We start from the raw sequence: 26,559 nt of genomic DNA, 5'->3' as shown, positions 1-26,559 counted from the left end.
CACACGTTTTCTATCTTCCCCGCTTCAGCCCATGAAATATTGAGCTTCAAATGTGTTGTTAACATTGTGTAAAAAAGTTGCTCACAGCTGTTCTAGGAACACATTGTGAAATCGCGTATATCTTTGCTTCTACACATAGCAATGTATTGTGCTTTGCTTTACACACTATTCTACAGTCAAGAGGAGAGAATTCATCAAGTTTAATAAGCAAAAACACTGTATAAGTCGAATTTCAGCATTTTTGTGTGACCGGGAAAACCACAGTCACAAGCCGAGATGCAGTTCCATAGAAACTTGCCATTTTACCGCTGAACCTAAAAATGGGTAGAAAGTACTTTTTCTCCCTTCCTGTTAATGTCACAGACTTCGCCTTTACAGGGCACACGTTTTCTATCTTCCCCGCTTCAGCCCATGAAATATTGAGCTTCAAATGTGTTGTTAACGTGGTGTAAAAAAGTTGCTCACAGCTGTTCTAGGAACACATTGTGAAATCGCATATATCTTTGCTTCTACAAATAGCAATGTATTGTGCTTTGCTTTACACACTATTCTACAGTCAAGAGGAGAGAATTCATCAAGTTTAATAAGCAAAAACACTGTATAAGTCGAATTTCAGCATTTTTGTGTGACCGGGAAAACCACAGTCACAAGCCGAGATGAAGTTCCATAGAAACTTGCCATTTTACCGCTGAACCTAAAAATGGGTAGAAAGTACTTTTTCTCCCTTCCTGTTAATGCCACAGACTTCGCCTTTACAGGGCACACGTTTTCTATCTTCCCCGCTTCAGCCCATGAAATATTGAGCTTCAAATGTGTTGTTAACGTGGTGTAAAAAAGTTGCTCACAGCTGTTCTAGGAACACATTGTGAAATCGCGTATATCTTTGCTTCTACACATAGCAATGTATTGTGCTTTGCTTTACACACTATTCTACAGTCAAGAGGAGAGAATTCATCAAGTTTAATAAGCAAAAACACTGTATAAGTCGAATTTCAGCATTTTTGTGTGACCGGGAAAACCACAGTCACAAGCCGAGATGCAGTTCCATAGAAACTTGCCATTTTACCGCTGAACCTAAAAATGGGTAGAAAGTACTTTTTCTCCCTTCCTGTTAATGCCACAGACTTCGCCTTTACAGGGCACACGTTTTCTATCTTCCCCGCTTCAGCCCATGAAATATTGAGCTTCAAATGTGTTGTTAACATTGTGTAAAAAAGTTGCTCACAGCTGTTCTAGGAACACATTGTGAAATCGCGTATATCTTTGCTTCTACACATAGCAATGTATTGTGCTTTGCTTTACACACTATTCTACAGTCAAGAGGAGAGAATTCATCAAGTTTAATAAGCAAAAACACTGTATAAGTCGAATTTCAGCATTTTTGTGTGACCGGGAAAACCACAGTCACAAGCCGAGATGCAGTTCCATAGAAACTTGCCATTTTACCGCTGAACCTAAAAATGGGTAGAAAGTACTTTTTCTCCCTTCCTGTTAATGTCACAGACTTCGCCTTTACAGGGCACACGTTTTCTATCTTCCCCGCTTCAGCCCATGAAATATTGAGCTTCAAATGTGTTGTTAACGTGGTGTAAAAAAGTTGCTCACAGCTGTTCTAGGAACACATTGTGAAATCGCATATATCTTTGCTTCTACAAATAGCAGTGTATTGTGCTTTGCTTTACACACTATTCTACAGTCAAGAGATGAGAATTCATCAAGTTTAATAAGCAAAAACACTGTATAAGTCGAATTTCAGCATTTTTGTGTGACCGGGAAAACCACAGTCACAAGCCGAGATGCAGTTCCATAGAAACTTGCCATTTTACCGCTGAACCTAAAAATGGGTAGAAAGTACTTTTTCTCCCTTCCTGTTAATGCCACAGACTTCGCCTTTACAGGGCACACGTTTTCTATCTTCCCCGCTTCAGCCCATGAAATATTGAGCTTCAAATGTGTTGTTAACGTGGTGTAAAAAAGTTGCTCACAGCTGTTCTAGGAACACATTGTGAAATCGCGTATATCTTTGCTTCTACACATAGCAATGTATTGTGCTTTGCTTTACACACTATTCTACAGTCAAGAGATGAGAATTCATCAAGTTTAATAAGCAAAAACACTGTATAAGTCGAATTTCAGCATTTTTGTGTGACCGGGAAAACCACAGTCACAAGACGAGATGCAGTTCCATAGAAACTTGCCATTTTACCGCTGAACCTAAAAATGGGTAGAAAGTACTTTTTCTCCCTTCCTGTTAATGCCACAGACTTCGCCTTTACAGGGCACACGTTTTCTATCTTGCCCGCTTCAGCCCATGAAATATTGAGCTTCAAATGTGTTGTTAACATTGTGTAAAAAAGTTGCTCACAGCTGTTCTAGGAACACATTGTGAAATCGCGTATATCTTTGCTTCTACACATAGGAATGTATTGTGCTTTGCTTTACACACTATTCTACAGTCAAGAGGAGAGAATTCATCAAGTTTAATAAGCAAAAACACTGTATAAGTCGAATTTCAGCATTTTTGTGTGACCGGGAAAACCACAGTCACAAGCCGAGATGCAGTTCCATAGAAACTTGCCATTTTACCGCTGACTTAGAAATCGCCAGCTCATATACAGTGCATAAAATATATTTATATATATATATATATATATATATACCACATGGTTCTGGCCGTATACTGGGGGGACGGGGACGACTCCCATTAACCCCTGACTATACCGGGGATACGCTTATCACAATGCCTTTCTGGTCTGTGCTGAAGCAGGGCATTCTGGCAGCCAAGTGGCTTGACCTTTATTAGTGAGCCTGGTTACCCCCTCTCGGAACCACAGACTTAGAAATCGCCAGCTCATATACAGTGCATAAAATATATTTATATATATACCCTTATACACCATTTTAATAAAAAATATCACAAAATTCTTCTAAGTCCCTCGGGAAGAGTGAAAGACGCGCACGTTCATTTTCAGAGCTCCTAGACCTTCCTATAAGAAGTTAGCCAAAAAGTAGCTTCGAAAAACGCTTAGGTTAAGTTTCAGAGTTGCTTCTAATGTACCAAAGCTGGACTTAGACATAATTTCACTCTCACAACATTATGGCTTGTTGGAGACAGTCCGAACCACAAGTACCGGGTCCATGGTTCTGGCCGTATACTGGGGGGGACGGGGACGACTCCCATTAACCCCTGACTATACCGGGGATACGCTTATCACAATGCCTTTCTGGTCTGTGCTGAAGCACGGCATTCTGGCAGCCAAGTGGCTTGACCTTTATTAGTGAGCCTGGTTACCCCCTCTCGGAACCACAGACTTAGAAATCGCAAGCTCATATACAGTGCATAAAATATATTTATATATATACCCTTATACACCATTTAATAAAAAATATCACAAAATTCTTCTAAGTCACTCGGGAAGAGTGAAAGACGCGCACGTTCATTTTCAGAGCTCCTAGACCTTCCTATAAGAAGTTAGCCAAAAAGTCGTTTCGAAAAACGCTTAGGTTAAGTTTCAGAGTTGCTTCTAATGTACCAAAGCTGGACTTAGACATAATTTCACTCTCACAACATTATGGCTGGTTGGAGACAGTCCGAACCACAAGTACCGGGTCCATGGTTCTGGCCGTATACTGGGGGGACGGGGACGACTCCCATTAACCCCTGACTATACCGGGGATACGCTTATCACAATGCCTTTCTGGTCTGTGCTGAAGCAGGGCATTCTGGCAGCCAAGTGGCTTGACCTTTATTAGTGAGCCTGGTTACCCCCTCTCGGAACCACAGACTTAGAAATCGCCAGCTCATATACAGTGCATAAAATATATTTATATATATACCCTTATACACCATTTTAATAAAAAATATCACAAAATTCTTCTAAGTCCCTCGGGAAGAGTGAAAGACGCGCACGTTCATTTTCAGAGCTCCTAGACCTTCCTATAAGAAGTTAGCCAAAAAGTAGCTTCGAAAAACGCTTAGGTTAAGTTTCAGAGTTGCTTCTAATGTACCAAAGCTGGACTTAGACATAATTTCACTCTCACAACATTATGGCTGGTTGGAGAGAATCCGAACCACAAGTACCGGGTCCATGGTTCTGGCCGTATACTGGGGGGACGGGGATGACTCCCATTAACCCCTGACTATACCGGGGATACGCTTATCACAATGCCTTTCTGGTCTGTGCTGAAGCAGGGCATTCTGGCAGCCAAGTGGCTTGACCTTTATTAGTGAGCCTGGTTACCCCCTCTCGGAACCACAGACTTAGGGTCTCCCTTTCAGGCGATAAGTTCAAGACTTCTACCGCCGCTTTCATTGACTCAGGAGCTGGAGGAAACTTCGTGGATCTTGAATTCGCCAGGTTAAACCGCATACCACTCGTGAGAAAGAAGGTTCCCATCGCACTCGTCTGTATCGATGGACGTCCTCTTACCCCGGCCCACATCTCCTTAGAGACGGCTCCCTTGCTTCTGTCCTCACATCTGCACAAGGAGATCTTAGTTCTCGATGCCACTCACGCTCCTGGGATACCCATCACCCTTGGTCTTCCTTGGCTACAGCTTAACAATCCTCTCATTGACTGGACTTCCTCTGCTCCCATTTCCTGGAGGCCGAGGTCAGACGAGACTCATCAACTGCTGGCCAATACCTCTGTTCCCGAAGTTATTCTACCTTCCATTTACCATCAATTCCGGGACGTTTTCAATAAGGTACAGTCAGACCTCTTGCCGCCACACAGGACTTACGATTGTCCGATCGATCTAGTTCCCGGTTACTCCCTACCCAATATGTATAAACGTAGAGATTGACGCTCATACAAGTGTATGGACTCACAAGCTGTATTACAGCATATAGGTAGATAGGAACTTCTATAAATAATTCCAGCATGTATATAATACTAGGTCAAGGGGGGACATGAACATGGGACCTAGCGGTCAGTCAGCGCGACTACCGCAGATATGGTTTACCCTGCTTACCCCCCTTAACATATACACTTCCCTAAATACACTTATCTACTTAGATTAGAATATAGTCTTCTAAAATGATTGAAGTCTAAATGTAGCTTTGTGACTGCTTAAAACATCTTCTTTCTCTTTATTTATCAAAGGTTATTCAATGTGATTAGTGTTTGTTTTTAATGTAATCCTAAACTAAAGTAGCACTGTGTCTGTTTGCAAAGTTTAGCTATGGGCAAAATATGTTTGTCTCTTTTTTTAACATTAATAAAGTTGTTGAGTGTAAAAAAATGTAGCTTTCATCCCTCTTCCGCCTTGGCCCAATAGGAGCACAGCTGGCATGCGTTCCAGGGTGGAAACGGACGCATCCCAGTGACGTGGTCTCTGACTCTAGGACTAGTGCCAGAGGGGAGGCGATGTCACAGAGATGCGACGCGTCGCCGGCGCGCATGCGCAGTGTACTCGGTTGGGCGATTTTGGCGCAAAACGGGTGTATTAAAGGTAAGGAGGTATAGTGATGTGGTACACCTTGATAAAGTCCCGTGGGACGAAACATGTCGGTTGTGGGCTGTGTTTCTGTCCCTGTGCATTTATCCAATAAATCACCCTCAGTTTTAGCACGGAGTTGTGCCCTTTATTCATTTTTTCTACAGGATTCTCCCTGCAGACTTCTACTTCAGCTGTGCTCCTTGCTTCCCAAAACTCTACTCCCTACCCAAGTCCAAGACCTACCCCTTGTCGTTACCAGAATCTCACGCTATGGATGAATATATCCAGGAGAATCTCAAGAAAGGCTTTATTCGTCACTCCAATTCCCCAGCAGGGGCTGGGTTTTTCTTCGTCAAGAAAAAGGACGGATCGTTGAGGCCTTGCATCGACTACAGGGGTTTAAACCACATCACTATTAAAAATCGTTACCCCTTCCCCTTATTACCGAACTGTTCGATAAATTACAGGGGGCCAAGATTTTTTCCAAGTTAGATCTACATGGTGCCTACTGCACCGACACACTTTATTCGAGCAAATACCCGGTATGTACCTGGCAGATACCTGGAATGCGCCACTCCTAACCTCTGACAAGCCCCGTTGCATTTGCCTTCCCAGCCTGGGTTCATGCCTGGCTGATGGGCGGCTGATCTGTTAAATGATAATGATTAGGATTTAATAGGCTGCAATGCTTCGCGTGTCTACCAGATGGCATAAATTCATGAATTGTAATGCAGTATATATATATATACTGTGCAGTATTGCAGCCAGCAGGAATAAAATGCTTCAATCCCTGCTTGGAAAATAACTCAATGTACTCGGGCAGAAAACAGTCACAAACCTCAATACACCCGGGTATACCCGAATTCGTGGGACTAGCCAAGCTCGAATAAAGTGTGTCGCCAGTGTATAACCTGGTGCGCATCAGGAAGGGGGATGAATGGAAGATGGCCTTCAACACGCGTCGCGGAATCACTCCCCTCGGCGATTCCTCTGCACAGCGCCGGGCGCGCCCACGCCCTCCTGCACGCACACCTGCACCATCCACTGGCTCTGTTCACACGCGTACACGAGTTACGGAGCAAGCTCAGTCTGCACACTCTTATTCCCGTCCCCCGGACCTCAGGCTCCGCCCCCGCACACTGCACGGGCATACTCAGGTTACTAACAAGACTCACCTGGCCTGTTATGCCTGCACCAATCTGCAGTGTCTCCCTGTAGCTCTTCCTGTCCCGCCTCCGTTCCTAATTAGACCTTCCTGCTTTATCTAGCTCCTCTCTGCTCAGTCTTTGCTCGACATAGTCTCTGTATGGAAGTACTTCTGGATTCTCTCAGTGTTTTCACAGGTTCTGACGCAGCTCGTACGACTACGCCTCTGGCTCTCGATCTCGGCACTCCTTGGACAACGCTCACTCTGGTAACCCCTTGAACTCGGCTTGGACTACGACCTATCTCCACTCTCCACTCCCTGACTTCGGAAAGGCATCATTCACTCTATCTCTACAACCGGTACCGGCAAGTATTGTCTACCTTACTACACCTGGCCTGGCAACGCTTCATACCACACTACGGACACGCTCCCTTTGCTGCGGGTGCGTGTATTACCACTTCCCCCTTCAGCTCAGGGGACGGGTCTGGTCTGCGGGCAGCACCGGCGTAACAAGCGCCTCCATCTATAGTAAGCCCCAGGAATGCGGGGAGGAATCCTTACCACAGAGATTCCCCACAGGGATGAGAGATTCCAGTCTCACACACGGATTATCTTTAAAAGCAGCAGTCTCTTTATTCTCTTGGGCAGCAGCAGCAGCAGCCGACAGGTACAGTTGATGCACAGTCCACTAACTGTTCTCCCTTATGATGTTCCCTGCCGTCACTCTGGACCCAAAGGGCATCCAGAGTGGGGCTAGCTCTTCCCTCACCCCCTAAGCAGGGTGAGAGGTATTTGGTCCACCTCACTAACTACAGCTATTTCAGCTCTACTCATGAGCTGATCACTCCTCTCCTCACTAACTCACTCACTCACTACTCTCAGACTGACAGAACAGAACACACTAAATAGGAAATGCACTGCTCTTTTATGATCTCAGCAGGCACCGCCCCTGTGTCTCTTGCTTTGACACAGGGTCAGGTGACCTACCTCCACCACTCAGGGCAAGTGCTTGAAGTGGGGGGAACCCATTATAACTCCAGGCAACCTGCCCTTACCAGGGATTATACCAGGAGAAGGATAGAACTATAGCACCATTTCTTACCAGGGCTACATATAATAGGATTGCAGCAATAAAAGTACAGTACTACATTAAGACGTATATTCAAAATAGGAGGTAAATGAATAGAAGATTATTTACAGGGAAAAATCAGAGTGTAGACAAAGAGAATAATAATCTACTGAGGATGTAACGGACAAGCACACATTCTCAATCACAGACAGGTTATTGCCCCACAACCAGTGTATGTATGTATATATATACAGTATTTCAATATCCCTTTTAATTGCTAATAGTAAAGCTTCTCTCTGCATTGATCTAAATCATTTTCAGATGAGGTTTTAGAGGACAGATCCAAACCGCCCCCCCCCCCCCTTCATTTCTTTAATACAAGAATGAAGCAGACGGTCTCGGGAGCAGAACCCCGTTAATTTCAGCTCTGGGGTCCCCCTGCTTCCGAAGATACTGTCCTCCGAAGGGGGTGCCTGTATCTCCTGCAGTTTTCTGCAGTTTAAAGCCCCCGATCACATGGGCCAATAGGAAGTTGCACCTGATGACATTACGGCTTCCTATTGGCTCGCGAGCTTTGAAAAGCAGTCGTAATGTGAACCCTGGAGTGGCTTCCGGCACCCACCACGGAGGTAAGTACCTCTGGAAGCAGGGGGTCCCCAGATGTGAAATTAATGGGGTTCCACTCCGGAGACCCCCTGCTTGAATTCTGTATTTAAAAAAATTAAAGAAAACAACAAAACAAACGGCTTGGATTTCCTCTGCAGGGGGGACATTATTGCTAAGAGGGTAATGATCAGTAATTAATCTTGTAACAAAGCTCCCATCAGGCGTCCAAGGATCGGCAATTTTCAGATTCAGTCCATTTTCTTGGTACCATTTTTACACAGACAGTACTTAGAGATAACATTTGTAAATGTACCCACCCCTTATTTATTTTTTTATATATAAACCAATAACTTTGACATATAGCCATTTCTAATTATGTCAGCTGCAGCAGATCACAGGGACCCTGTGTGTGCACGTACAAAAGAACCTAATACAAATGTTGACTGATGTCATCAACATTGAGGTTACATCACCAGATAATGCCAATTCTATGCCGTTCTTATTAACACAAGTTAAAACTGCAGTAGATTACTATTCTGTGATTTAAAGAGATTTATGGTGGTATCAGCTTAAATCTGCTTTCTTCTTTATTAAAGTTATTAGGTCTTTAGCCTTTAAAAAAAAAAAAAAAAAAGCATTTAATCATTTTTTTTTCTTTTTATGGGCGCATAGATGAATGTTGTTATGAACAGATGGCAACACCCCAAGAGAGAAACAGAAGAATTCCAGGTGCTGTCTTCTATTTTATATTTCCAAGCAAGACACAAACATACACGAATACTCTGATCACAGTAGAGAACTCTGAACAGCTTCACATTTTCAATGTGTAATCATTACTATACGCTTGACACAGCCTGGATGAGGTAAAGGAAGATGTATACATTGGTGAGGCTGATGTGGTAGAAAGTCTTGACTGGTCAGATTAAGGAATAAAAGCGTTTTAAAAGCAATATCTATTCTCTCTCTTCTCTCTCTTCTCTCTCTCTCTCTCTCTCTCTCTCTCTCTCTCTCTCTCTCATTATGCACGCCAAACTATAAGACCTAGGGCAACCAAACTTGGAAGGTTTACTTTATGTATAAAAACCATAGTCATGGTTTGGATCCTCTCGAACATTCCAAAGAGGGTGCTGCTAGGAACGTTATGTTCCATGTGCTGTAACTGGTAGGCTTTGTATCTGGCACGTGCCATCATAATGCACATAGCCTGGTTGGTAGCAGATAAGGAGAGTCAGATAGCTATAAAGTTTACCCAGAAAGCAGACGAAGAAAGAAAGAGGAAGTCAGGTGGCACGTGAGGAGAAAAATCGGGTTATAACGGAAGGTCTGCTGCAGCTATATCAAATCGAATTGTACTGGAGAACAGGAGGAGACATAATGTATAAGGGAGATGTTTTATAGAGCTATAAGCAAAAATCCCTGAGTCCTCGGTTAAGCCGGTGTGAGTAGCCTCTACTCACTATTAAGCACCGCCCTGTGACTCCTTTGGATTGAAGCTGCTAGCATGGCTGCTGCTAAACTGTGTGCGTCCTCCGGTTTGCCCCCGGTGGCGTTTCCTCGATCAAAAAAGTAGACAGAACAAAAAAGGATCAAAGTAACAGCTGCTCCAAGGTAGAAAAAAATGGGGAAACCCACCAGCCATAGAAAATTAAAAACAATTTATTAGGCTACATAAAAAACATAAAGACAGTGAAAAAACTCCACCCACGCATTTCACGCCACCTATGGTGCTTTTTCAAGGAAAAAGATTCCCCATTTTTTCTACCTTGGAAGAGATGTTACTTTGATTTTTTTTTGTTCTACAGACATAAATTGGCATATTTTATTATTATTTTATTACAAACTTTGAAAGAAAGACTGTTGATCACATTTTCCTTTTATTTTATTTGTTTACTATATTCTTCAGGTGGAATTTGAGGAACAAGTGTGTTATGCAGCACTGGACCTCAGCCCTAAAAAGCCCAGGAAAAATAAAAAAAAGAAAGCCTGCCATATAGATGCTCAAGATTGTGTGGAGGACAGAAAACCCCTGAAGCCTGGCAATATCGTATCTAGATCCAGCATATACCTCAACAGTGAGCAGTTAAAAGCTGAAAGCAATGCCGCAGAGGATATGATCCATGACGACCCAATCAGGCTCTACCACCTAATACATATGTAACCCTTCTATGGTACCCCACCTGACATGAGATTGGGGGTACACTCCTTCTGGTCACTGAGTGGTCTGGGTGCTGTGACCTGCTGGTAAACAGGAGGGCTGAGTGCTCTGCGGTGTTGTGGGGAGAACCCAGGACAGGGACAGGAGGTGTGGTGTGGGACAGGTTACCTTGTTCTCTCAGGGTGCACAGTGCCTCCAGCCAGCAGGGATCCCCTGGGTCTACAGAGGAGAGACCCCCACTGACACTCCATTCTCCATACACAGGGACACACACAGCAGCTTCTTTTCTGTGGATCTTTATTCAGAGCAGCATAGATGTGCAGACAGCATACAGCATGATATCACAGGCTTGGAGTAATCTCTGCCCCTCTGCTCATGGCAGCTTGAATTCCCCTCCCTCCTCACCCAGGTGGGGAAGGAGGGAGAGAACTCTTCTTGGCTTGCTATCTCTCTCAGCTCTCTCTGAAGACTAACTCCTGATCACTAACTAACATACTATATTTTTGGAGACATGTCTCAATTTGAATATCCTCAGGGAGTGTCTCTAACTTTGAATCATTACAACTCAAAGCTGGATAACGATTGTCTCACACACACATCCGGGGGTGTTCCAACCCATATCCACCCTTTGGATTAACATGCTCAAAGGTTGCTTAGGCCCGCCTCTGAATATTGCTACAATACTTCAGAGCTGAAACTCACAAACAGGCTAACTGAAGGAATGAACCTTTCCACTGCCCGTTCTAACAGGACTGACAGAGGAAAGGCCCAGAATTAGCAATAGCTGCCGAAGGCCAGGCTATACATAAAACAAGAAACATATCTACAGAGGACCAAAATCAAACTGATTGACCCACCCGAAGCAGAATTTGTGATCTGCTGACTGGGATTTTTTTGTGCTTAATATGATCTGGGGTACTTGCATCATCTGTACTTGGCATATACCACGAACGGAAAAAGTGTAATTGCGAAAATAATATACTGAGCAATAAACAAGAAGAATATAAAGGAAGCATGTTGAAAGAAAACATGATAGGGAGCTCACTTTAACAGGTCAACGGCCTCTAGATTCTTTTAGTACTGAGATGAGAAAAGGTACAAGCACAGATCCCTCATGACCAATTGTTAGTAGCCTTATTTACTGACTGTGGGACCTTCCTTAGGTCTTACAGTAGTAGTAGAAAATGAGTGTGCTGAAAGCTCTTTCATCTCACTGGTAAAGATGTTTGCAGTAGTGTGAAACATGAATACAACTGCACAAAAGAGCGTTCAATAATGCCAGCCTTGATTACACATCCAAAGCGAAGTAAATATATTGCAATAAGACTGTTTTGTATCGGTCTTCGTTTGGAAGGACTGTAATACTTACTAAAAATGAACAGTGCAGTATACGGAAAAATGGTTGTAGATAACTTTGTATAAAATGATTTCATATATAAACAAGTACATATACATGTGCTGGATTATATGAATATATTAAGATGCTGGAAGAACCACTGTGTGAATTTACAAATAACCTATATATGTTTTTTTATATTTAAGGACTTGAAGAATCCAGTTCTCCATGTTAATTTGTTGGTAAAATCTGTGTTTATTTATTTTGTTTTTCCAGTGCTCTCCTTTGTATATATTAAAAAAAAAAATTAAGGGACACATCTGAATTAGGTGCCTGTCTGTGCACTTTTTTTTGTGGTTCCCATTGTGTCTTTTTTCTTTATCTCATAGCTTAGTGATGAAAGTTATAGGAAGGGGTGCTTAACAGTCAGTACAATTCTTCTTTTTTTTTTTTTTTACGGTGATTAGTTTATAATTTTTCACTTACAACAAAAATTCTTATGTATAGTTTATTAATCTATTTCAAGTTTTCATTGCTGCAACAGATAATAATGGGGTCCATATGCAGTAAAGCGCAGAGATTCTCAAATGTCCCCATCTTGTGGGCAACTGCATTGTTAGTAAACATTTGGAAGATACACACACACACACACACACACACACACACACACACACACACACACACACACACACACACACACACACACACACACACACACAGTATATAGCAAATGAAAATATAAATTGTGAGCACATTCACATGTCTTAGACAGGTCTGCAACCCCGCCTTTCAACCATTATCACCTAACATACAGTGCTTCCACTGCAGCAAGGGATTCTGGGAAATTACATGCAAATGAGCACACAATGTGTCACCTTTTGCCTGAAATCCATTTACATGGACCCCATATAAGCAAATGCTCTGCTGTTCACACAGCTTTTACGCACAGCATGGGATTAGATGCAAAGCCAGTCAAACCACGCACAGACATGCTTCAACCTTAATGGGTCTCATCAATGTGAGGTTTGTTGTACTGGCTTTGCAATTTTCAAGGCTGGGTGGATTTACCTAACACATTTTAAGTCATGGTGGGTGAAAAAGGCAACAAAAAATCTCCAGCGTTAGCATATAGCCAATAAAGAATATCACTTGTGAGCACATTCATATCCCAGAATCCCTTGCTGCAGTGGAAGCACTGTATGCTAGATGATAATGGTGAAAGGCAGGTTTGTAGACCTGTCTAAGACATGTGATTGTGCTCACAAGTGATATTCTTTATTGGCTATATGCTAACGATGGAGGTTTTTTGTTGCCTTTTTCACCCACCAAAACTTAAAATGTGCACACACACCACTACAAAGGAAAAGGGGGGAGAAGCTGGTACAAATTAACAGGGTCTGAAAGGGGGCCCGGGACCCGACTATATTGCATGTTTTCGCTTTCTCGGTAGTATCATTATTTGTCACTCCTTGCTGCCGCCCTCCTTCTCCTTCTGAACCGCAGTATTAAATGACATCAGAACGTCGTGTTATCATGGCAACGCGACACCGTCACGGTGACGTCAGCGGCGTCATTTTACGCTGTGGTTCAGATGGAGAAGGAGGCCGTAAGCAAAGAGGCGGCCACACATCTAAGTGCGGGAGAGAAAAGAGCTGCTAAGTGTCCCGGAAAAAAACATTTCACCGGGGCCCGAACTCACTCTTGGCAGCCCAGCATGTATCTACGATTAACCATATATACCGTACAATACCCAGGCAGGAACTTGGATAAAGGACACAGCACACTGAGTGAATCAAAAAAGTTTGTATTGTGGTCAAGAAATGATACCAATGTTTTGGTCAGCTATGGGGCCTTCATCAGCAGACGGAGACGTTGGTACCATAAATAAGTAAGATAAAAGTGACAGACCTCAGCAGAAAGTTGTGTGGAGAGAATATGAAAGGCTTCAGGGATAATCACTGTTGAGTCAAGGTCTGATGCATCTGAACTTCATAAAGAAACATAGAAACCTTAGAACCTTAGAACAACACTCCATTCCATTACTCATTGTACTATGACCTGCACGGTATTGTGATGTCATTTCACCCATTCAATATGTTCTCAGAGGATACCAGTAACTCAGACTAATCCACGGAGGAAACTTGGATTCACTTTACTATTTGGGATTACACATGGACTACCTGATTCCCACTCAGATTTTGTGATTGATACTACTGTAACCCCCTGTATCTGCTATCAGCACAGGACATGGCCCCTTTAAGAATTACATTCCACTGGACCATGTGACTGTGCTTAGCCAGTGGAGTGACAGTTGGAAAGGGAGCCGAGGGAGTGAGGCTACTACAGAGAGAGATTAGGGAGCCCGGCTGTGCATGAATTACACCAGGTTGGAGTGGGTGAGCTAACCCACAAAGGATTTAAACTGCAGTTATATTGCCATCAGTTTGATCTTTATGAAGCACCAGGCCTGCAACACACACACAGTTTATGAGCTGCAACGATTGTGCTAGCGCACCAGGATCTACAGGCCAGTACCCCATGATTGGGAGGCCAGACAGAGATAAAAGTTATTATTTGTTTGCACAGCGTTCGCACTGTTGGTATAGTTTGCTTAAATATGTGTATGGAGTGATTCTGAGATTAAGTCACCGTACTAATTCATATGAGATATGCAACGCCACAAATTATAGCTATGAGAATATAAAAATTGTTATAATTCATTACCACTGTGTTGTATCTTGTCACTACAGTCTCACACAACATGTAGCTCACACTATAAGAATTAAACAATAACCCATAGGACTCAGGCTCCCACCTCAGTGATAGGCCATATAATCTGAGGTAAAATAAAGAGGGGTTATATGTATATAATATATATATATATTTTTTTTAATTCTCAATATATTTTAATACATAACACAAAAAAAAGCACACGCTTCATAGCGCGTAACTGTGTACAAAAATGGGTAAATTTATTAAGGAGAGTGTCCTTAGGAGATACACTTACAAAAGGTTAAAATAACATGTACATTGGAGAGAAACTGTATGGGGCGTCATCTACAGGAGCAGGGGGGGGGGGGTGGGGGGCATAGTGATACTGTGCATCTGGTGTAGCTGCATCTGACTCCTGCCACGAGCCCTGCAGCGTTTCAAGTGCTCAAAAGAGCTTCCTTCTGTAATGCACCGTTGGAAATACAGGCAGAGCAGCTGAAAGGTAACGAGAACACAGTACCTCCTCCCACACGCCCGCCTGAGATGACGTCACCGCGTCTCTACGCGTTTCGTCACGTTGCGTGACTTCCTCAGGAGTTGATTGGTTGATGTGTCATAGCCAGTTTTATAGGGCAAAGTCCACGTAAACACGGCGAAAAAAGCTCAAAGAAGACTGGAATCAGCTCTGCTGATTCAACACACAATCGAAAACGGCTAATAGTATGATATTATTGTTAGAAAAATGATATAATCAATACTAAAATCGCATAAAATGCACTGTGTGCTATACAAAACTAACAAAAACAAACCAGTATAAATATTAAAGGTGGATACATTAGTGATAAATATAAAAATAAACACTAGCAATAAAAATCGGTGTATATATAATACCCGTAAATATAGCATAAACTAATCTAATCATTAGATCTTCAGTGGTGATAGAAAATAAATGCACTGTGGTATACAGCTACTTGAAGTAAAATTTATAATATTTGCAGTCCACCTACAATCAATGAGAAGCATTGATTTAATTATTTTGTCGAGGGAGTTTATGATTTTTCGATTAACTGGGTCAAAGTTACAAGATTATACAAAAATTGTGACAAGTTTTAGAAGTAGATAAAAAGGAATCTGTACGTTGCAATGTATAGGGTTCCTGAAAGATTACGGGTAGATTTGGAACATATATTAGCACGCATTAAAGAACTGCATCCGTTATAATAAAAAACAAAGAGAATATCCACCCAAGTTAAACTTCGTATCTCTGACCAACATTGTGTATATTTGTCAAGAGTTGGAAAACTTCAGAAGAATGTCAAATATTGAAAAGACCCAGAGCTAGATATTTATCCTGATCCCCTTCACCCATGATGTGATCAATGAAAAGTGTATGACCTAGATCTATATACAGATGAGGCGCGATACAAGTTCCCCGTGCATCACGTGGTGGACCGCGGCTCAAGTGCGGCCAAGCACGATCACAGCCCAGCGCAGAGGTAATTTCCCTAGAATTTTTAACGTTGCTGCCTATATCTATACTGTATATATTTGTTTATTCTCTAATTAAGTTTACGTCAAACCACTTATTTTGCTTAGGGAGTGTACAAAATACATATTGGGTGTTATTCATTCAATTGAGATGGAGCCGATAGAGGCACTATGGCACACAAACTCCCATGGATGTCAATGGCAATTTCCACTCGATGGTGCCATTACAGATGAATTAATAACCCCCATTGTCCCATCTGTAACCCCAGGGGATGCTATGTACAATAATGGTTGTGTTACCACTTATATAGTAATATTCTTTGCAAGTACCTAAGCAACTGAAGGTTCACATATCAACAAAATAACACTGCTGTACTAAAACCATGACGACACAGCACTGGTTGTTCCAAGAACAGTCTGACATTGATTGACCTGCTAAATCTGAAAGGAATTTCAAGATTAACTAAACCCTAGTATCTCTGCCTATGAAAAGAATATGAAAACCAGAAACAGGCACTCAAAACATTAATATTTGACATTTCAGTTACTGTACCAAAGTAATCTTTATCAAGCCTTAATGAATAAGCACAAGCAAAGCTCCCTTCATTACACCTTCTTCAATGTTATGGTTAGAGGTCCAAGAAAAATCAAGGTCTTGGCAATTAAAGATTGAATGCGTAATTGAGAAGACTCCCACCCCCTCATTAAGAGGTCCTTGATGAAAATAAAATTTTACTTAAAAGAAGTTAAAGCAGACATGTTTTAAAGTCTGATTACATTTGTTTAAACAAAGACCATTTCATTGCTACATTTTCATTATACCGCTCAACCCCCTTATAACGCTTTTCTTGGGGTCCAAAGAATCACATCGCGCTATAAGCAGATCGCGTTAGAAATAATGTATAATTGTATGCATTGTACAAGAAAGTATTTAAGATATCAATAATCGTGTTAAGTATTCATAAATAAGAAAAGTGGGAGCCACGCTTGCATCGCGGTATAAGCAGATTCGCGTTGTAACGGATCGCCTTATAATGGGGTTGAGCTGTATATATGTTTTGGTAAACTAGGATTGTGCATGTAAAGGCAGGCTACAGATTAAAAAAACAATACATTATGAGGCAAAGTAATACATTTTACACCTACGGAAGGGAATGCCAAACCAGTTTACATTCTTGCACCCAATACAAAATCCTTAGAATAATTCAAGGAGAACAAGTTATTGTAAAAAGTATGCCCTCTAACAGCCAGGTATATTTTATGCATCATTCAGTGTTGAATGAACGTGACTTGTTGCTAAATGCTGGCCTTATATATGGTGAGAACGTATAGTAGAGGACTTGCTATACAGGTGTAGTGTGTTAGGATCGTGCAGTAAACTTCAATTTCAGGAAATATAACTTTCTTGCTTTTTTTTGAGAACATGAATATTTTCACAAAATCTGGACATACAAAAACAATAACTATACAAGACGAAGTATTTTATATAGTAAACCACAAAGTTTAATGACAGTTCCACAATATTAACTCACAAAAACATTACATTGAACAAATACTGTATAAAAGTAACCATATACAGGTTTAGTGAACACAACCATACTGTTGAAAATATTTACATCTTTCAGCATAAATGTTGAGGTTTCCATAGTATTTGTATAACTGGGCAATCGGTGTTTTAAAATAATAATAAAAAAATTTAAAAAAAAGAAAAGAATCGCCACAATATTTAAAATAAGTATTACATTTGGATAAAACGGATCTAAATAGAAATGTTTTTACAATTAAGAAACAGTTGAACTAGACACACTAAGTGGCAGTTAAAATAAAAAAAAAACATGTACATTACAGGAATATCCCGTTATCAGTTACACAATTGCCTCGATTAAAAATGTATCCTAACATTAAAACCATGCTTTTCAACTCAACTGAATTTACTTGCTAATTGGAAGTAAAAAAAGGATAAAATGCGGCGAATTCAGATTTCCCCAAATCTGCATTTCAAATCCACTTAACACGTTAGTAATATAGCTGAGACTTCCTATCCACACAAAAGGTTTACAGGTTTATTCTCAGTCGGCACACGAAATACGCGTCAAGAATGGAAATGTTGGATTCCGTGATGTTACGGCGCATCTCATGACATGACCAACTGAGTTCTATGACAACATTTTCACGTGCGTATTATAGCTCCTGGGAGATAGGCGATGGAGAGCAATATCCACCTTCACCTACATAAGGGACAATGCAGAAACTGGAGACGTACAGCTGTGGACTCCCGTTGTAAAATGTGCAGATGCTTAATACAGGTGTAGCTAAACTAAATTTACCTATAAGCTAGGAAAGCCACAGGCTTGTGACCACAGCGTTCCCCGGCAGCAGGCATCGATAGTGCCTAGGGACAGATACAAGGAATGAACCCTCTCCCACAGGAAGCCGTGGCTTTTACCTTCCCTGGAGCCTAGGGATGTTTGTTTTTTTTCTGCCGTGGCTCCAGGAATGCTAGATTTGCCTACATTTGTAGGCAACCTAAAAGGACTTTAATGATTTACTCTTAGGATAAAATGCAACCAGCAAAGGGATTGCTTAAGCATGAATCAGTACAAAAATATACATATTTCAAAAATGATCTTGCAGTTCTCAGCAGCCGAGTCAATATCTTACTTGTAGCTCAATTTCCTGTAGATGCTAAAAAGAAGAGCAGTATATTAGAAATCTTTAATATCCCATAACTCTTCACAAATACAAAGAGATGAAAAAGACAAATACAGGGGGTCTCTAATGCTGTTACTTCTTCACCCCCCCCCCCCCCATATCTGGCATTCACTAATCTACCAGGATCTATGGAGCATGTGGTTAACTTAATTTATCATAACTAGAATGTACACAACTTTCACGTTAACCCTTAAGAGAAGTTTCAACAGTTTATACATTGGCAGGTTCTACGTATTCTATTTTAATGTCGCGACTGGAGATAAAAATGTTACACAAATGAGCAAAACTGGTCAATTTGGGACTTCCGCCACAAACAAATAATTAGTGACATTTCCAAATATTCGCCACGCTTTACAAATGTATTATTTACTACAAGCTCTGGTGAGATGCCATCTTCAGCAAAATGTACGTGAAATTAGTTACTGTAAATACAATCTGTGCGGCACAGAGACAGAAATACACCACATGCCTAACTGGAGTCAGAGTTGGTAGTAATACTGTAGTATTTGTGTATGAATGGGAGTCTTCTGGGCTGCATATAAGGGAAACAGTAAAAATCCTGATGAACAATAGGCCTCAGCCCCTAGGAGAGTGCAAGAGAACCTGCCACGCCCTGGCTACTTTTCCCCCACTTCACAACTGCCACTTCAATGTAGGGGGGATGGAAACTGAATGCAGAACACGGATCTCAGTCTCGCGATCCCTCTGAGCTCAAGCACAGTGCTAGGACATGTCAGTAGGGACCACCACAACCTGTTAGAGCCACCAAGAGAACCATATGATACCTCTAGCACCGATTGACTATATATATACATATATATATATATATATATATATATATATATTATATATAAATATATATATATGAACAGATGGCATTCTCGTGTATAAAAGTGATTGTAGGTGCTTGTCCCATAATAAGCAGATAGACAAAAGTATCCTCACCGGGCAGACTTTGTAGCAGGCTTTCTAGAAAGAACGAGACCGCACATCAGGCAACCTGAATTCCAAGATGTATTGCAGGTAAGTGGCACAAACACCCGACGTTTCGGTCCAGTTTGTAGGACCAAAACGTTGGGTGTTTGTACCACTTACCTGCAATACATCTTGGAATTCAGGTTGCCTGGTGTGTGGTCTCGTTATTTCTGGAAAGCCTGCTACAAAGTCTGCCCCATATAGTTACTGGAGTAATAATTATGATTCAACATTTAATTATTATTCAATTGAATTTATATAGTCACAATATAGTAAATATTGCTTTTGTGTGCGGTATGATGAACACATTTAGTAAGGTTAATACCCTGGTTAAGTTCTGCCTTGCGTCTGTGTCAAAAGCTTAGGTTCCAAGTGCAGGCCCATGTACTAAAATATATAAGGGAATGCTGGCTCTCTAATTCTTTATATGAAAATGACAGCTGGGGCGACCAAGACGGATCGCGTGTACTCAGATTTGCAATTCTAAGGACGTTCTCTCCAAAGGATCCATTAAAACCAGATTTAAATGGAGTTACCATGGGGTTGGTATGTCTTTACAACTACAGGCTAGCAAGAATTAAATGTTTTGTACAGTATGTGTTGGTGTACAAACCAATGTACGTGGTTGTTATAATGATATTCTACACATTTTTACATGTAACCAGTTGCAGATACATTAATTTCACCCACAAATTACATTTAATATGTATATATCTGAGGGGTTATCTGGAATATGATGGTGCTGGTTAAGTACTTGGAGAGACTTATGGAGTCTTTTATACTCTGATTAAAGTCGAAATAAATGAAAGTCCTCGATTTCAGGTCATAAATGTGTCCCCGGTCAAGGGAAAGTGATAAACAATCAAGACACTCCCCTACAGACTTGTAAAGGTATTTAGAGACCCGTTTTGTGGTTGATCCCTTTCATACACTCAAGCATCTACGTGACATTTATCAACATGGCTTTCTTTCTATTGTACTCTTTTTCCATAGGAGAAATTCTCTACCCGCAGATTAGTGAAGTGCTCAGGGACGAGAATGCGGTAAACACTCCCTAATTGGAATGCATGTTAAATGTGGTGAGAGATAATATAATGTGTACAGTTGCATTTATGCTTGTACTGTACTTCTTTTACATCTGACATTCAGCTCTCGTGACATGTTTTACAGGAACATTTATCACGACTCCATATATTAACCAAACTGTGATGGTAATAACAACAGCCAAACCAGGATTTGATACTAAACATTGTGCCTTTAAAAACAAAAAACAGAAACAATGCACATTTATGCTTTCAAACAAATAGTTAAGAAATGAAAAAACACATGGATTTTTACTGGCTGCTCAACAGCTAAATCAGGTTTCAAATTAAACTAAGGAGTACTGAAGAAAGCTTATGTTACTAAATCCTTTGTTCCATTTTTTAGAAGTTACCGTCATTTCACCATACCTGGTGTTGGTCCTTTGTACTCTTCTAGGTGAGCTCCAAGTATTGGGACCTCTTGGGCTCCAGCTGTATCCCCTCTGAGCCAAAGAACCTTGAAGCAGAATGAAAATTCATATACCGAGATTTGGTCATAGGAATGACAGGCTGTCGTAATTTACTTCTGTTGTAAACATGTTGTTTTCATTGGAATTAGACAGTCAATACACATTTGAAGTGAGATAATATCATAGGTAAGTTGGCAAGAGAAAACTGTGCTGTGATGAGTAACAAAATAATACCTATAACAGAAAACCTGCTGCACTGCACCTTCCTATATCGATGTTCTCTCTTGGTCATCATACCATAAATATGTCAGTATATCTACTCGTTCCATACTCAAAAATAATTCAAAACGTGTGTGAAGTCTGCTTCTCAACAGGTTAACTACAGATTTGACAATCAATTAGGTAAGATTGTTTTTCTCTGTACCTGTTCCCAAATCTCTGTCACCCAGAGTACACCAAATTATTGTAAAATGAACTTGCACTGCAAATTGATAATGAAATACATTGCTAAGTGTTCTAAACAACTTACCAGAGGCACTTGGACTCAGAGATAATGTACGATTTGAAAGAGCAGGATATTCATTCTGCAAATCAAATAGTTCTATATTATGCAAAGCACAGACTTATTATTTCTTACCTTAACTACTAAACATTGCTAATAAACATTATTTGAATTTAAACCGGTCACCAAAAGAACAGGAAATTTGGCATACTTTCTAGGAGCACGTGCCGTCCGACTTAAGAATGTAAACTGGCGATGCAATAAGGATTAAGCAATATAACATTGTCTCTTCAACTTTGTTAGCCCTTCACAGTTTAAAGTACAAAATTGAGACCACTGCAACATTAAAAAAAAAAAAAAAAGCTGTGTGTGCTGAGCACGCGCATAGTAAGTGAAACTTCTTTGACTTTTGTCACAGAAATTGTATTTGTGTTGGTGATGTTTTAATTAAAAATCAAAATACAATTTCAGTTACAAAACGCAAATAAATTTGACTTAGAATGCGCGTGCTCGGCACACATCCCATGTATTAGCTATTTGCACTAAGTGTGAATTCCTTGTGTGTATGTGTGTCAGTGTGTGTGTCAGTCAGTCAGTCAGTCAGTCAGTGTGTGTGTGTGTATGTCAGTCAGTCAGTCAGTGTGTGTGTCAGTCAGTGTGTGTGTGTGTGTCAGTCAGTGTGTGTGTATGTGTGTCAGTCAGTGTGTATGTGTAAGTCAGTGTGTGTGTCAGTCAGTGTTTGGGTGGGTCAGAGTGTGCGGGGGGGTGTGGGTGAGTCAGTCAGTGTGCGGGGAGGGGTGGGTGAGTCAGTCAGTGTGCGGGGAGGGGTGGGTCAGTCAGTCAGTGTGTGGGGAGGTGTGGGTGAGTCAGTCAGTGTGCGGGGAGGGGTGGGTCAGTCAGTCAGTGTGCGGGGAGGTGTGGGTGGGTCAGTCAGTCAGTGTGCGGGGAGGTGTGGGTGGGTCAGTCAGTCAGTGTGCGGGGAGGTGTGGGTGGGTCAGTCAGTCAGTGTGCGGGGAGGTGTGGGTGGGTCAGTCAGTCAGTGTGCGGGGAGGTGTGGGTGGGTCAGTCAGTCAGTGTGCGGGGAGGTGTGGGTGGGTCAGTCAGTCAGTGTGCGGGGAGGTGTGGGTGGGTCAGTCAGTCAGTGTGCGGGGAGGTGTGGGTGGGTCAGTCAGTCAGTGTGCGGGGAAGTGTGGGTGGGTGGGTCAGTCAGTCAGTGTGCGGGGAAGTGTGGGTGGGTGGGTCAGTCAGTCATTGTGCGTGGAGGTGTGTGTGGGTGGGTCAGTCAGACAGACAGTGTGCGGGGAGGTGTGGGTGGGTCAGTCAGTGAGTGTGCGGGGAGGTGTGGGTGGGTCAGTCAGTCAGTGTGCGGGGAGGTGTGGGTGGGTCAGTCAGTCAGTGTGCGGGGAGGTGTGGGTGGGTCAGTCAGTCAGTGTGCGGGGAGGTGTGGGTGGGTCAGTCAGTCAGTGTGCGGGGAGGTGTGGGTGGGTCAGTCAGTCAGTGTGCGGGGAGGTGTGGGTGGGTCAGTCAGTCAGTGTGCGGGGAGGTGTGGGTGGGTCAGTCAGTCAGTGTGCGGGGAAGTGTGGGTGGGTGGGTCAGTCAGTCAGTGTGCGGGGAAGTGTGGGTGGGTGGGTCAGTCAGTCATTGTGCGTGGAGGTGTGTGTGGGTGGGTCAGTCAGACAGACAGTGTGCGGGGAGGTGTGGGTGGGTCAGTCAGTGAGTGTGCGGGGAGGTGTGGGTGGGTCAGTCAGTCAGTGTGCGGGGAGGTGTGGGTGGGTCAGTCAGTCAGTGTGCGGGGAGGTGTGGGTGGGTCAGTCAGTCAGTGTGCGGGGAGGTGTGGGTGGGTCAGTCAGTCAGTGTGCGGGGAGGTGTGGGTGGGTCAGTCAGTCAGTGTGCGGGGAGGTGTGGGTGGGTCAGTCAGTCAGTGTGCGGGGAAGTGTGGGTGGGTGGGTCAGTCAGTCAGTGTGCGGGGAAGTGTGGGTGGGTGGGTCAGTCAGTCATTGTGCGTGGAGGTGTGTGTGGGTGGGTCAGTCAGACAGACAGTGTGCGGGGAGGTGTGGGTGGGTCAGTCAGTGAGTGTGCGGGGAGGTGTGGGTGGGTCAGTCAGTCAGTCAGTGTGCGGGGAGGTGTGGGTCAGTCAGTCAGTCAGTGTGCGGGGAGGTGTGGGTGGGTCAGTCAGTGTGTGGGGGGGTGGGTGGGTCAGTCAGTGTGTCAGTCAGTGTGTGGGGGGGGGGTGGGTGGGTCAGTCAGTGTGTGGGGGGGGGTGGGTGGGTCAGTCAGTGTGTGGGGGGTTCAGTCAGTGTGTGGGGGGCGGGGGTGGGTGGGTCAGTCAGTGTGTGGGGGGGTGGGTGGGTCAGTCAGTGTGTGGGGGGGGTGGGTGGGTCAGTCAGTGTGTGGGGGGGTGGGTGAGTCAGTGTGTAGGGGGGTGGGTGGGTCAGTCAGTGTGTGTTCAGTCAGTGTGTGGGGGGGTGGGTGGGTCAGTCAGTGTGGGGGGGGGTGGGTGGGTCAGTCAGTGTGTGGGGGGGGGTGGGTGGGTCAGTCAGTGTGTGGGGGGGGTAGGTGGGTCAGTCAGTGTGTGGGGGGTGGGTGGGTCAGTCAGTGTGTGGGGGGGGGGTGGGTGGGTCAGTCAGTCAGTGTGCGGGGAGGTGTGGGTGGGTCAGTCAGTCAGTGTGTGGGGAGGTGTGGGTGGGTCAGTCAGTCAGTGTGCGGGGAGGTGTGGGTGGGTCAGTCAGTCAGTGTGCGGGGAGGTGTGGGTGGGTCAGTCAGTCAGTGTGCGGGGAGGTGTGGGTGGGTCAGTCAGTCAGTGTGCGGGGAGGTGTGGGTGGGTCAGTCAGTCAGTGTGCGGGGAGGTGTGGGTGCGTCAGTCAGTCAGTGTGCGGGGAGGTGTGGGTGGGTCAGTCAGTCAGTGTGCGGGGAAGTGTGGGTGGGTGGGTCAGTCAGTCAGTGTGCGGGGAAGTGTGGGTGGGTGGGTCAGTCAGTCATTGTGCGTGGAGGTGTGTGTGGGTGGGTCAGTCAGACAGACAGTGTGCGGGGAGGTGTGGGTGGGTCAGTCAGTCAGTGTGCGGGGAGGTGTGGGTGGGTCAGTCAGTCAGTGTGCGGGGAGGTGTGGGTGGGTCAGTCAGTGTGTGGGGGGGTGGGTGGGTCAGTCAGTGTGTGGGGGGGTGGGTGGGTCAGTCAGTGTGTGGGGGGGGGGTGGGTGGCTCAGTCAGTGTGTGGGGGGGGGTGGGTGGGTCAGTCAGTGTGTGGGGGGTTCAGTCAGTGTGTGGGGGGGGTGGGTGGGTCAGTCAGTGTGTGGGGGGGTGGGTGGGTCAGTCAGTGTGTGGGGGGGTGGGTGGGTCAGTCAGTGTGTCGGGGGGTGGGTGAGTCAGTGTGTGGGGGGGTGGGTGGGTCAGTCAGTGTGTGGGGGGGGTGGGTGGGTCAGTCAGTGTGGGGGGGGGGTTGGTGGGTCAGTCAGTGTGGGGGGGGGGGTGGGGGGGTCAGTCAGTGTGTGGGGGGGTGGGTGGGTCAGTCAGTGTGTGGGGGGGTGGGTGGGTCAGTCAGTGTGTGGGGGGGGGGGTGGGTGGGTCAGTCAGTGTGTGGGGGGGGTGGGTGCGTCAGTCAGTGTGTGGGGGGGGGGGTCAGTCAGTGTGTGGGGGGGGTGGGTGGGTCAGTCAGTGTGTGGGGGTGGGTGGGTCAGTCAGTGTGTGGGGGGGTGGGTGGGTCAGTCAGTGTGTGGGGGGGGTGGGTCAGTCAGTGTGTGGGGGGGGGTGGGTGGGTCAGTCAGTGTGTGGGTCAGTCACTGTGGGTGGGGTGTGGGTGGGTCAGTCAGTGTGTGGGGGGGGGTGGGTCAGTCAGTGTGTGTCGGGGGGTGGGTTCAGTCAGTGTGTGTGTGTGGGGGGGGGTCAGTCAGTGTGTGTGGGGGGGGGGTCAGTCAGTGTGTGTGGGGGGGGGGCGGGTGGGTCAGTCAGTGTGTGGGGGGGGGTGGGTGGGTCAGTCAGTGTGTGGGGGGGGTGGGTGGGTCAGTCAGTGTGTGGGGGGGGGTCAGTCAGTGTGTGGGGGGGTGGGTGGGTCAGTCAGTGTGTGGGGGGGGTGGGGGGGTCAGTCAGTGACGGGGTGGGTGGGTGGGTCAGTCAGTGTGTGGGGGGGGTGTGGGGGTCAGTCAGTGTGTGGGGGGGGTGGGGGGGGTCAGTCAGTGTGTGTGGGGGGGGTCAGTCAGTGGGTGGGGTCAGTCAGTGTGTGGGGGAGGGGGTCAGTGAGTGTGTGGGGGTGTGTGTCAGTGTGTGTGTCAGTCAGTGTGTATGTGTGTGTGTGTATGTGAGTCAGTGTGTGTGTATGTGAGTCAGTACAGTATGTGTGTATGTGTCAGTGTGTATGTGTCAGTGTGTATGTATGTGTGTGTGTGTGTGTGTCCTGCCCCCCTTTCTCCTGACTCTCCCCAGCACACTTGTCCTCCCCCCAGCACACTTGTCCTCCCCCCAGCACCCTTATCCTTTCCCTGCACCCAGACCCTTTCAGCATTCCCCCCCCCCCCCATTCCTACCAGATCGCGGCACAGAGGAGATGGAGGCAGTGTCGGCGGGGGGAGAGGGAGAAGCGCGTCATCGTCAGCTGGAGCCAACTCGGAGGCTTCTGATGGTGCTGTGGGGGACGTGGGGGACGCAGCGCACTCATCACCCCCCTCCTCCCCCCCCGTTTCCGGAGCAGTTCTATGCCTCGGCCGGGGCATGCACCGGGAGGAGAGGCCGCAGGAGATCAGTGCCTGCATAGAGCCCCGGGGAGCAGTGTGGGCTTCAGTGTCCCTGTGAGGAGAGTCATGGCGTCTCGAGCGTCGCCATGACTACCGGGCATGCGCAGCATATCAATGGGCGGGGAACGGGCGGGGAATCAGCGGCGCCGTCACAACTGCGCATGCGCGGCATGGCAGCGGCCGTTAGGAGCGCCGCATTT

General features: G+C 44.8%; 1 protein-coding gene across 1 annotated transcript in view; it reads right to left on the bottom strand.

Moving 5' to 3' along the window:
* Window positions 1-21,093: 21,093 nt before the first annotated feature.
* LOC142486291 (uncharacterized) overlaps window positions 21,094-26,559 on the bottom strand; it is a gene marked incomplete at its 3' end in the record, with an annotated part of 39,736 nt that continues 34,270 nt past the window's right edge. The window contains exon 9 of the mRNA XM_075584917.1: window positions 21,094-21,181. Coding sequence (XP_075441032.1) covers window positions 21,094-21,181 — 88 coding nt within the window. The remainder of the gene's footprint in view (window positions 21,182-26,559) is intronic.

Source organism: Ascaphus truei, unplaced genomic scaffold (genome assembly GCF_040206685.1).
Source record: "Ascaphus truei isolate aAscTru1 unplaced genomic scaffold, aAscTru1.hap1 HAP1_SCAFFOLD_806, whole genome shotgun sequence".
Lineage (NCBI taxonomy): Eukaryota > Metazoa > Chordata > Amphibia > Anura > Ascaphidae > Ascaphus > Ascaphus truei.
The sequence above is the reverse complement of the archived record's forward strand: the minus strand, read 5'-3'. Positions and strand labels throughout refer to the sequence as shown.